The following is a 12,261-nucleotide window of genomic DNA, read 5'->3' as shown; positions in this document are numbered from 1 at the left end:
TAAGAGAAAGAACATTTTAATTAGGAATTTACCTCATTAAAGACATTACCAATATTTTTTAAATACCAATCTCATTATAGAATTACTTGCCTCTTGCTTGACAACATAAAGTTTCTTAGAAGGTTCAAATGGAAGTTCTTTTACTATATTCTCTTCAACTATAAGGTGAGTGCATCTTTCATCTCCAACTGGTAAATAGTTACCTCCTAAAGAAGAAAGCATACAAGCATACATAAGCCCAACTATTTATCTCCAGGTCCAAATTTTAAAGAGGCATATTCACCAGGAAGTGATTAGCAGGAATGGGGGATAAAGTATATATAACTTGTAAATTGTGCTAAATTCTACCTTGCATTTCAGTCATTTCTTCCATATTGGTTTTCTCTTCATCTGAAAATCCCAAGAAACTTAAAATGCAATCTTGAAATGGAGGAACTTTAAATTCATTTCTAAAGTCATCAGCTGATGCACAGAAATCCCTAAAAACAAAATATACTCTTCTAAAACCAACTTAAATTCAATAAGTTAGGTATATCAAATTATAAATCTACAGTACTCAAGGTTTTAGTATAACCCATTTATCGAAAATATTTTACATATGGTCTTGTAATGTTCACAAAAACTTCAGTTAAAAAAAAATTGGAATTCCCATTGTGGAGCAGCAGAAATGAACCCAACTAGAATCCATGAGGATGTGAGTTCCATTCCTGGCCTCACTCAGTGGGTCAGGAATAGGCATTGTCCTGAGCTGGGGTATAGGTTGCAGAAGTGGCTCGGATCCTGCTTTGCTATGGCTGTGGTGGAGGCTGGCAGCTGTACTCCAATCCGACCCCTAGCCCAGGAATTTCCATATGCCATGGGTGCAGCCCGAAAAAGCAAAAAAAAAAAATTGACATGTCCTCAGTCATCCCAGAAGTAACTTCTGACAAAATTTTATCACAAGTAATCTTTACAAGATCCAAATCCCTGCTCTATACATAAAATTTTATATGTATTACAGAGGTTCTATAGTTTCATGAAATCTCGAGTGATAATGAAGTATAATAGCAAGAAATTATGAGATTGGAAAGCTTAATAAGGTTATAAAATGCAATCACCACATAAAATGTAACCAGATGGACATAAAATAAGAAAAAATACAGCATAACTCTACCATCCAGATGCATTAAACTATTACTTAATAAACTATTTTATAATAGTTATTATAACATAAGTAATAATCGCTATTACTTAAGAATGTTTTTAAAGATTATTAAATTATTTTACAAAGTAAAGTCCAAAGATACCATAGACGTCTTTCCATTTTCAATAACTTTTCGTAACTTTGCTCCTGGTAGATTTTATTCCCTAAGCTATACAAAAAGTGAATTAATTTTTTTATATACTAATCAATGAATTTTGGGTGCATGGGTTTATCTCCATGATACAATATGATTAATTTACATAATAAACAACTGAATTTCTAAACACTTACTGTTCATTTCGCTTTTCCCAAGCTTTATAAATCCATTCTGGCTTCATAATTGGAGTACCCAAGCTCACAGCTATCTAAAAATATAAACATTAATTATGATGTTTTTACTTTAAATAACTGCATTCATGGAAGCGATATGCAATTGCATATATATTTCTTTTATGTAGTCTTAGATCACTATTCATCTGCTTTATTATATAAAAAAGTAACAGAAAAAACTGTCTTTCCATCATACAATTTAGGTTAAAATAACTTTTGAAACAAGTTCCATGATACCCAGTTTTACTTTATTTTAAATAAATATATCTCTGAAGTTAATTTCATCTTTATTACATTTATATTTCTTTGTGTTTACTTCCTTGGAAGTACTAACCCCCAAAACAGCATTAAAAGTAAGAGAAAACATCTGATTAAGTCACTAAAACCTTAGATATGAACTGTAAGTATACCTCCCGTCAACAGCCCTCTAAAATTACCATCTGCTACATAAAAATACCAATGAAGGGTGGGAACAAAGTGATAAATTCTTCCTAACATATTCAAGTGCAATCTTTTTTTTTTTTTTTTTTTTTTTTTTTTTGTCTTTTTAGGCCCGCACCCACGGCATATGGAGGTTCCCATGTGAGGGGATGAACTGGAGCTACAGCTGCCGGCCTACACCACAGCCACAGCAATGCCAGATCTAAGCCATGTCTGCAACCTACACCACAGGTCATGGCAATGCCAGATTTTAACCCACTGAGCAAGGCCAGGGATCGAACCCATGTCCTCATGGATACTAATCGGGTTTGTTAACCACTGAGCCATGATAGCAACTCTTCAGGTGCAATCTTAAACTAAGATTTTAACCCCAGTGAAAGTACTTTCTCTTGTTCTAATTTTCGCAAGTTAAATCTTAGAGCCATTTCATAAGAACATAGTTCTGCTCTTATAAGGACCATTTAGATAAGAGAGAAGTAGTTCTCATCTCCTTTGACTTTGACTCCTTTACTTACCAATGCTCGTGATAACTTTTGCTAGTATCACTCATCTGCCTAAAATGTTATCTACCTACCAACCTCCATAATCCTACTTATCTTTCAAGTTACACTGCACCTCCTTAAAACCTAACAGATTTTAGAGGCCACCCCTATGATTTAAAATTTTTACTATATGTATGTATAGAAAATACCGAATGTCTGATCCTGAAAAAATTATGGGAGAAAGATAGGCCGATAGTGCTTTTATTAAATCCATCCCCAAATAATACTTCATTGAAATACACAAAAATATCAAAGTTGACATACCCTGAATTTTTCTCCTTGTGTACAATTTGCCACCAAGTGTGTAACTTTCGAATTAAAGTCTTTTCGAATAACTCCACCCATGTGATGAACCAATGTTACCAATCTGACCTCAAAAGAAAAAGTAAACATTGACTTTATAATTTGAACAAAAATTTAAACTATGTTTATAATTCATTTAGTATTTACTGAATACTTACTATTTATAAGGTATATAAAATAATTTTTATAATGATATAAATTTTATGTCAAAAAATGAAAGATTCATTTGCCTTACTGGTACAAGCAAAATTATTACAGAGGTAAGCTAGTAAAGATGATCACACAAAACTAAGTTATTTAACAATTGGTTTTCATACAGCCTAAATATACTTTTTTAACACCAGGCTACATCACATCAAGATTCTTCCAACAAAACTAGAGTAATACCCAATTAGCTCCACTATAAAAAATTTTACAAATCAAAGAAAGAAGTTTATGAATTCTAGAGCAGTAAGAATACTTTAAGCCTGGACTTGAATAACAAAAAATCTGTGTGTAAACAATAACTTCAAATAATGTGGTTGATATGATACTTAACAAAAGGATAGTTTAAGCAGATTAAACAGTCATGAAATTTTTCTAATTCACATACCAGCCAACGTAGACAAAAATATATGTTTCTTTACAAGGCTCTCTAGAGTGTGTCTTCACAAAATTTAAGACCTAGTGTATTCATAGTAATTTCTCCTTCAATATTTGTATTTTATTTTATTTTGCCTTTTTGTCTTTTTAGGGCCGCACCCACAGCATATGGAGGTTCCCAGGCTAGGGGTCCAATCAGAGCTGTAGCCACTGGCCTACGCCACAGCCACACCAACTTGGGATCCAAGCCATGCCTGGGACCTACACCACTGCTCACAGCAACGCCAGATCCTTAACCCACTGAGCAAGGCCAGGGATCGAACCTGCATCCTCCTGGATGCTAGTCGGATTCATTAACCATTGAGCCACGACAAGAACTCCTCCTTCAATATTTTTAAAATAAAACCATGATATAACCACCAAAAAAGGGGGGCTAATTCAAATTTATATTGCAAGAAAAAAATACCCTTTGAATAGAATTTTTAAAAATACTTACTAGTTCTTCTTTCTTCCTAAATCCAGTAAAACATAGTACTAGATTCATCATGCTTGTACAATAGAGTGGACGACATGAAAATGGCAAAGGCTGAAGGATACAATAATGTTAAATCTGTGAGCATCTTTATAGTAAAAATAGAACATGTCTCTCTCATGCTAAATATATGCCCTACACCCTGGCCAACTGACTTTCCCAATACAAAGATATATTTGTATATTTCAATGTACAATAAAAAAAATAGCAAAAAAAAAAGTTTCACGATGATTCCCAAATCATTTTTGATACACATAATCTAAATACACTTTACTACTGGCAAATGAAACACAAATATTCACAATCCAAACCTTCAGTTTCAAAATTTACTTTTGACACATATGAAGTACTGTCTATTAGAAAAGATTTCCAAACACTATTGTAAATATTTCAGATTAAAGTTAAGAGGTCAAAGATATTTTCTAATAAACGCTAAGTAAATATATATACTTGAAACAAACATGATTCTAATTTTTGGTCTATAAAAAAAATGGAGAAGATAATTTAACAAATGTTTTTATCTGTCTATATATATACGAAAGAGAATGGTTAAAAATATAATAAATATATATTTAATTCCTACTATTACTCAGGAATATTCTTTTTCATAATTTTGGCTTTTACAAGGTTTATTTGGGGAGTTCCTGCTGTGGCCCAATAGGATTGGAGGTGTCTTGGGAACACTGGGATGCAGGTTAGATTCCCCAGCCTGGCACAGTGGTTTAAGGATCTGGCACTGCCACAGCTGTGCCTTGGGTCGAAACTGTAGCTCATAACTGATCCCTGGCCCAGGAACTCCATATGCTGTTGGGCAGATAAAAAAGAAAAAGTTTATTTGGGCTTCTCTCACCTGGGGTGGCTCACACTCTGTCTATGGAGTGTGTCTCTCCCAAAATAAACTTGCTTTCACTTTAAAAAATATCTTTTCTAAAATAAAAAGTTTATTTGGTTTTTGAAAGAGACACTTCTGAATCAAAACAGAGAATTATCATGTGCTCCTTACTAGCATCTATAATAAAAGAAGCACAAAGACCCGAGCCATTTTTAGTAAGGCAAGCTTAAGCATGCCAAAACAGAGCAAAAAAAATCAAAGAATAGGTATTAACTCTACTACACCTTTTACACTGAAATGCTATTTAAAAACAAAAGGCTATAGTAATTTCCATAATATTAAACCATGCGGTAACTGATAAAAATAAAATTGTAGTATGTGTTCTGTGTGGAGGAAAATTAAAGTTTATGTATGTGTATATATTTCTGGAATCCAAGTTTAAGCAAATTATTTCTTCCTAAGTCACTATAGGTATTAAGACATATATACAAATATATATATGTACATATGAATGATATTGTTCAGAATTAAAGGAGTATAAGAGTAGCCACTAATATCCCTATTCTAAATATTTTATACTCTCAACAATTTTTGTGATTTTTCTGCATAAAAATTTAACCTTGAAAAATCATAATAAGCATATACTTTTTCTTACCTCTCCTTTGTGTGCACAGTTTAATACAACTGGTGGTCCAATAACTCTGCAATCAGTCTTGTATAACTCATTAAAGACAGAATCCTGGAAGTCCATGACTACAAATACATTTTCAAATTCTGGAGAATCCAAACTTTTAAATTCTTCAACTGATTCCATCTTTACAAACGGCACTTTAATTTCCTTGATTTTGTTTTTCATGTAGTTATTAGAAATAAAATTTATATATTATAAAATTAATTCACATCACTCTAAATAAGACCTAGATATCAATTCAATACCAATATTTTTATTTTTACATTTGTAGAAACTTAAGTTTTAAATTATCCAGTGGGCATTATACTTAATAGTGAGCAGTCATATTTCTTTACTTACATTTTTATATAAACATAAGATCTTAAATTTTGAAAATTTATTATTATAAAGACATAAGTTTCTGACATGACTTGGTCATCATTATCAACCAGAGTATGCATATAAAATAAAGGTGATTAGGATGCATTAGAAAGATATCCACGATTGCCTTTTATTCTAACCAAGAAAATGATGTCATGCATATAGTTCTTCAGAAAAAATAGAAAAAATACTATGATACATAACACCTACAAAAAGGATGGAGTTAATCTAATCATTTTAGTATATAGGAGGGAAATGAGAAAGACGTGAAATATGTAAGCATCTGTAGCATGGCAAACAGGATGTAAAAAGGCAAGATAGTGTTTAATACTTATACCGTACATCTATGAAAAAGAATGAAGACATCTAAGACTTGGATAAAAAGAACAGAACCATTTAGAAGAAATTCAAATGGGTCGGTAAATAGGACTTTCTCTGCTAGACTGTGCATCCCCAAAATTCATGTTGAAGTCCTAATTCTCCTGTGCCTCAGAATGTGTATATTTGGAAATAGGGTATCTCCAGAAGTAAAGGTTTAATGGAGTCTCAAGGGCGGACCCTAGTCAGACTGGATTACTGGTAGATTGGTATCCTTATAAGAGAAGGAAATTTGGACCCACAAAAGAGATACCAGAGATGTGCATGCACAGAAGAAAGATCATGTGAGGATACAGCAAGAGGGTGGTAGCCACCCACACACAAGCCAAGGAGAGAGGCCTCAAGAGAAATCAAACCTACTGACACCTTGATCTTGGACTTTTAATTTCCAGCAAAGTACAGAAATCTATTCCGTTGTTTAAGCCACCTAGTCTGTGGTACTTTATTATGGCAGCTCCCAAACACTAGTATGGCTGGTATAGAAAATCAGGTATATTTTATACACTGAAGCAATTTTCCGGATGACTGTCAATTATTTTGATTTGTAATTTTGGAAATAAAGAATTCAGAATAAATATAAAATTGAGGAAAGAGAAGCCTAAGAGTTTAAAGGACAGTATCAGATCTTCATAAATACATGGAATGTCGTTTAAATTTAACAATGCCACATCACTTCTTAAAGATTTCATTATTTACAATACATTATAGTTTGGGGTTTCAGAAACTCTAAAATTTTAAAAAATAAACATAATAGTTTCTATGAATCTAGTTTTAGAGTGCTCAGAGTGTACCTGTGCCTAATTTAGGTCCCTTCACCATAAGTGGACTATATGAATACAATCAAAGTAAGTGCAGCATGCCACATGCAATGAAATGCTTGACCTACCATATTAACAACACTTTTTATTAATTTTTCATCCGATTTTCCAGGACAACTTTCTTTTATCTTTATAACAGGGACTTCCATTATTTTAATAGTCTGTGGAAAGAGACTTAAGTATGAGACTTAAAAAACTATAAATTTATTTACACACTGATGGAAGAAAAATAGCCCTTTTTTAAAAAAAGCAAACTACAAACTAAAACTCCATACCTTTAAGGCTTTTATAAGTTCTTCTTGTTTTCCAGCTTCTTGAACCAGTATCACTCTTGTTTCAACCTGAGGCATTTCTTCTATTAAAATTAAAAATGTTTAAATAAAATGTTTTTAATATGCACTAACATCAAAATCAGTAGTTGCTAACCCTTTTTTGGCTATATCTGGAATAGTTTCCATCTTTTGAGATCATAACATTTCCTGAAACTAAAATGACTTAATTCCCAACTTCCCTAAAAAAATGACCATGTATCAATTTTCTCTTTTAGAAGAGAAAACATATTGTATTGTAGCAAAGTATACAAATATCAGCACCCCATGTAACCAAGGAAAGTATTCACCATTCTGCCAGTCATCCTCCTCAACAGTACATATGCAATGTTAGCAAAGATCCACTTACAAAGCAGAAAGGGAAGAAGTGGCTCTTCACCTGAGCAGATGTAACTGAACATACTCTGGCTAACAATGTTGCAGCTAGACTGCCATCACATATCCAACAAGATGCCTTCCCTTCAATGTTGGGAAGCATTCATCCAAACAGTAAAAAAAAAACTAGTGTAAAGAGTTTCTGTTAACAAATTTTTACTGAATACCTCTACCTTAGCTTAACAGTTAGTATGACAGTTAAATCATAAGAAAAGTCTCTAGTCAGTAAGTTTAGGACTAAAACAGTGATTTGATATTTTAAAGCATATGATATGTTTACCTTCAACATATGAAGTAGATCCAATAAATAAGTTTTCCTTAGATGTTTCAGTAACTTTAGAATCAAAAATGGAAGAGTCTGCCAAGCTTGTGCTCCCAGCAGTAGATGTTAACGCACTATCATCAGCCATTGTTTGTACTCTTCTATGATGGCTGAAAAAATTAAATTTTAATAAAAATTCATGAAGCAAAAAAACAATCATTATACCTAGAGTTTATAAAAAGTACTACTACCAGTCTTTCTTAATACTAAACCAAAGTTATTCAACTTCTCCAAGTCTCAGTTTCCTCTTCTGTAAAATATACTAATAGCTGACTCACAGGGATATAGTAAAAATAACAATGTATAAAAAGTACTCAGAATATTACCTGACACTTAAAAAGTTCTCATAGATTCTATTCTACTCTATTCTACCTCTCTCCTCTACACCTCTGCCCTCAATCTGTTTCCTATTTTCATGTCAAATACACTACCATACCCAAATAATCCCAGTCAAAAATTCTATCCATCCTTACTCTTTCCTCCACTTCATTGCCCTCCCCAAAATTCCTATTAATCCCTCAAGCATCTCTGTATCTCTGGGGACATGGCCCGCCTTTTTGTGGCCAATGCCACAATGGCCACTTGGTCAAATACACAGCTCCAAACAACTTTTTCTATCACCAGTTTCTTCAGAGGTCATTCTCAACGTGGTTTTCCGGCTATGGTCCTAAAAACAATGTGACCATATTACTTCCTTGATTATAACTTCCATGAGCACTGTTCCCTATACAAATTCAAATTCACCATCCTGTTTACACTCTAGTCCTAGCCTACCTCTTCATCCTTATCTCCTATAATTCCCCCAGTCAACATATACTGTGTGCTCCAGACACAATACATTTCCCAGCATTTTTCAAACACAAGTCACAATTTACTCCACACCTTACATTTAACAGTGCTCAATTTTCCACCTATCTTGTCTTCCAATTCCTGACCCCCCACTCCACTTATCCTCTGTGGATGTCTCTAAATCGCCCATGTATAACTGGACTGCTCCTGTATATGTATTTTCATATTACTTAACAAATGTTTCTCCTCTAAAAGATTTCATGAGACAAATGACAAGTGTCAATATGACTCTGCACTATGAAAGAAAATCTTTTTTTCATCTATTCAAACAGGTGTTTTTATGTGTTTTTATTATCTTGAAGTAAAGTTCCAGAATATCAGGCAAATATTTGAGGAGGACCCATCTTACCTAGAGGTACATGCCTGATCTAATTTACATTTTCCTACCTTTTTAGATTAATAAAATATACAAATAACTTTCACCCGATTTTTATCAAACTAATAGTTTAAGGTATCTTAGCCTCATTCCTGTATGGTGATACCAAATAGTGTGAAGACGTACACACTAATAATAGACCTAAGCCTAATTGGGTACACACTTCAAAGTCAAGAAACTCAGCTACCTGTCTCAACTCTGCAATTAGTAGGTTAAGCCTCAGAGCCTTAGTTGCTACATTCAGTAAGAGAGATAACAGAATAACTCAAATACAAATCTGATAAACACTGAAGAGATGATGTTTTCATTTTATTTTATTTTTATTGTTAGGGCCACACCTGCAACATAGTTAGTTAGCAGGCTAGGGGTTGAATAGGAGCTGCAGCTACTGGCCTATGCCACAGCAATGCCATATCCAAGCTCCATCTGTGACCTACACCACAGCTAACAGCAAAGGCAGATCTTTAACCCACTAAGCGAGGCCAGGGATGGAACCCGCATTCTCATAGATACTAGTCGGGTTCGTTACCACTGAGTCACAAGAGGAACTCCCTAGATGTTTTTAAATGAGTGACAATTATCATTCTCATATACTATTGTAAGTGTGGACATCATTTATTGTCTTACTGTACATCCATGTCTATCATTACTCTAAGGCTCTCCAAAGGAGTGCACCAATAGTTGTTAACAAGAGTCTTTACTTAGAATCAATGATAAATTCTTTACAGCCCTTATTTTTTTTGTTAACTCTCTTACACTTAAATGTTTCCAATGAAAAAGAAAGGCTTTAAATAGGCTTTCATTTAAAATTCCCCCAAAAGAATGTTAAAAAGAAAATGAAATGAACTAGCCGGAGTTCCCCTGTGGCTCAGTGGTAACGAACCCAACTAGCATCCATCCCTGGCCTCGCTCAGTGGGTTAAAGGATCCAGCACTACCTTGAGCTGTGGCGTAGATCACAGACAAGGCTTGGATCTGGCATTGCTATGGCTGTGGAGTAGGCCAGCAGGTTTCTATCCTTAGCCAGAGAACTTCCATATGCTGTATGCAGCAAGCACAGCCCTAAAAAGAAAAAAAAAAAAAAGAAAGAAAGAAAGAAAAGAATTAGCCTGCTTTAAGGAATGGAGGAGGGAGACCTTAATAAATCAAAAACACCCTGAGTTTATATTTTTCACCTATGCTTCTCTGTTTAACAGGTGGGCGGTTATAAATTAAAATTGTTGAGCCCGTCCTGGCTCAGCGGAAACAAATCTGACTAGTATCCACGAGGACACAGGGTCCATTACTGGCCTTGCTCTGTTGGTTAAGGATCCAGCGCTGCCGGTGTAGGTCACAGACCTACTGGGATCCTGTGTTGCTATGGCTATGGTGTAGGCCAGCAACTACAACTCTGATTCCACCCCTAGCCTGGGAAGCTCCATATGCCACAGGAGTGGCCATAAAGAGAAAAAAAAAAATTTGAAATTGTCTGTGATGATAACTGTACATGACCAATTTATTGCCAAAACAGCTTTAAAATTTAGAAAGAGCTGTATAGTAAACTGATGACACAACAACCAACAGTCTGATTACAGACTGAAATACACTAATGGCATTTTCACATTCATGTATTCTGTAAGTTTTTAAATAAACACAAAAGAATTAGTGTTTATAAACTCATACAGATTATTTCTCAACTGAGCACATACTCAAGGAGCTTCTGATAAATACATACTACAACACATGCCTCTTTTCATCACGAAGATAAAAGCTGTCATTTAAATATTCACTTTGTTTTCTTTTACTTTTTTTTTTTAGGCAATCATCTGTCAGGGTGGAGGAGCTAAATGCCCTACTGGTTTTATTGGTGGTGTTACTGACAATAACGTGATTGCTAACATATATGACACTTGATTAACAAGTAACTTAATATGCGGCATTGTTCTAAATCTTAAGACAGTGTCCTTAAACATCTAACTTGCGTTTAATCTTTGCGACAATTCTAAGAGGCAGGTTCTATTACCATATCCATTTTTTAGATCAAGAAACCTAAAGCAGAGAGACCAACACCCCCCAGGTCAAACTGTTAGTAGCAAAACAAGGATTCAAATCCCGGCTGAGTCCCGAGGCTGCACTTTTTGAACCACTAAACCATACTTATCTGTACCCAGCGTGGGGCGCCAAATGGGCGGGCGTTTTACAGAAATACTAGAAACTAAACTTCCCACAGAGAAGACGCCGGAGAAGAATCCAAAAGGGAAACCACTAAGTAATCTGAGATAAGCTCCCAAAGGCCGCAGCTGCCGGCCCCTAGAACCACAGCGGCCAGTGCGGCTCTCCAAGACCCTCCTCCCAACAGCTGCCCCCTTCGCCTAGAACCTCTTTAACAGAAAGCATCCAATTCGGTGACCGGTGAAGCTTAGCAGCCAGGTGGACTTCGGGCTCCCACTCCTCCTCCCGGCCCCCGCTGTTGGCAACCCGGCCGAAAGTTTCCCAAAGCCGAGAAACCTGGGCTGGGAGCTCCGGAATTCGCGGTCACCGGGGCGGGGCCCTGGGACACGAACTGAGCGGCCCGCTGCTCCGGGATCGCCAACCCATTCCCACCTCCGCCTCCCACACCTACAGAGCCCTCACCACGCTCTAAAGACGCCCTGAAAGTTCCACCACTTCAAACACCAAGCCTTCTCACCGTTACCGCCATTCCTCGCCGGCGGCCACTGCCAATTCAAAAAAGCAAACCGCTCTCTCCAAAAGCCATGCCGATTGGCGCGTGATGTCAACCTCCCTCCCATAGGCTGGAGCCTCTAGGGGGAGGTGATTGGCCGCTGTTCTCCGCCCACCTCCCCGCAAGCGCCGACTGATTGGTTGTGCGTGTGTTTCAAATAAACCCAACGGCTCCGACGTCGGAACGTCGGGAATGGGTAAAGAAGTGCCCGGATGTGACCAGAAGATGGCGGTAGTGGCTACTGGGCTTCTGTGGGAGTAGCAGGTGTGTCTATGGCTACCGCTTGTTTTTTCAGTAAACATCCTATTTCGTAAG

General features: G+C 35.9%; 1 protein-coding gene across 1 annotated transcript in view; it reads right to left on the bottom strand.

The window, feature by feature from the left end:
* The window catches only part of ECT2 (epithelial cell transforming 2), a 62,532-nt gene extending 50,527 nt beyond the window's left edge, over positions 1-12,005 (bottom strand). Inside the window, 10 exon segments of the mRNA XM_021069804.1 lie at positions 91-206; positions 349-479; positions 1,475-1,548; positions 2,761-2,868; positions 3,878-3,967; positions 5,401-5,583; positions 7,061-7,153; positions 7,268-7,347; positions 7,977-8,128; positions 11,856-12,005. Coding sequence (XP_020925463.1) covers positions 91-206; positions 349-479; positions 1,475-1,548; positions 2,761-2,868; positions 3,878-3,967; positions 5,401-5,583; positions 7,061-7,153; positions 7,268-7,347; positions 7,977-8,106 — 1,005 coding nt within the window. The 5' untranslated portion in view covers positions 8,107-8,128; positions 11,856-12,005.

The sequence above is a fragment of the Sus scrofa genome, chromosome 13 (genome assembly GCF_000003025.6).
Source record: "Sus scrofa isolate TJ Tabasco breed Duroc chromosome 13, Sscrofa11.1, whole genome shotgun sequence".
Taxonomy (NCBI): Eukaryota; Metazoa; Chordata; class Mammalia; order Artiodactyla; family Suidae; genus Sus; species Sus scrofa.
Note: the sequence above shows the minus strand (reverse complement) of the source record. Positions and strands in the feature narration are given on the sequence as shown.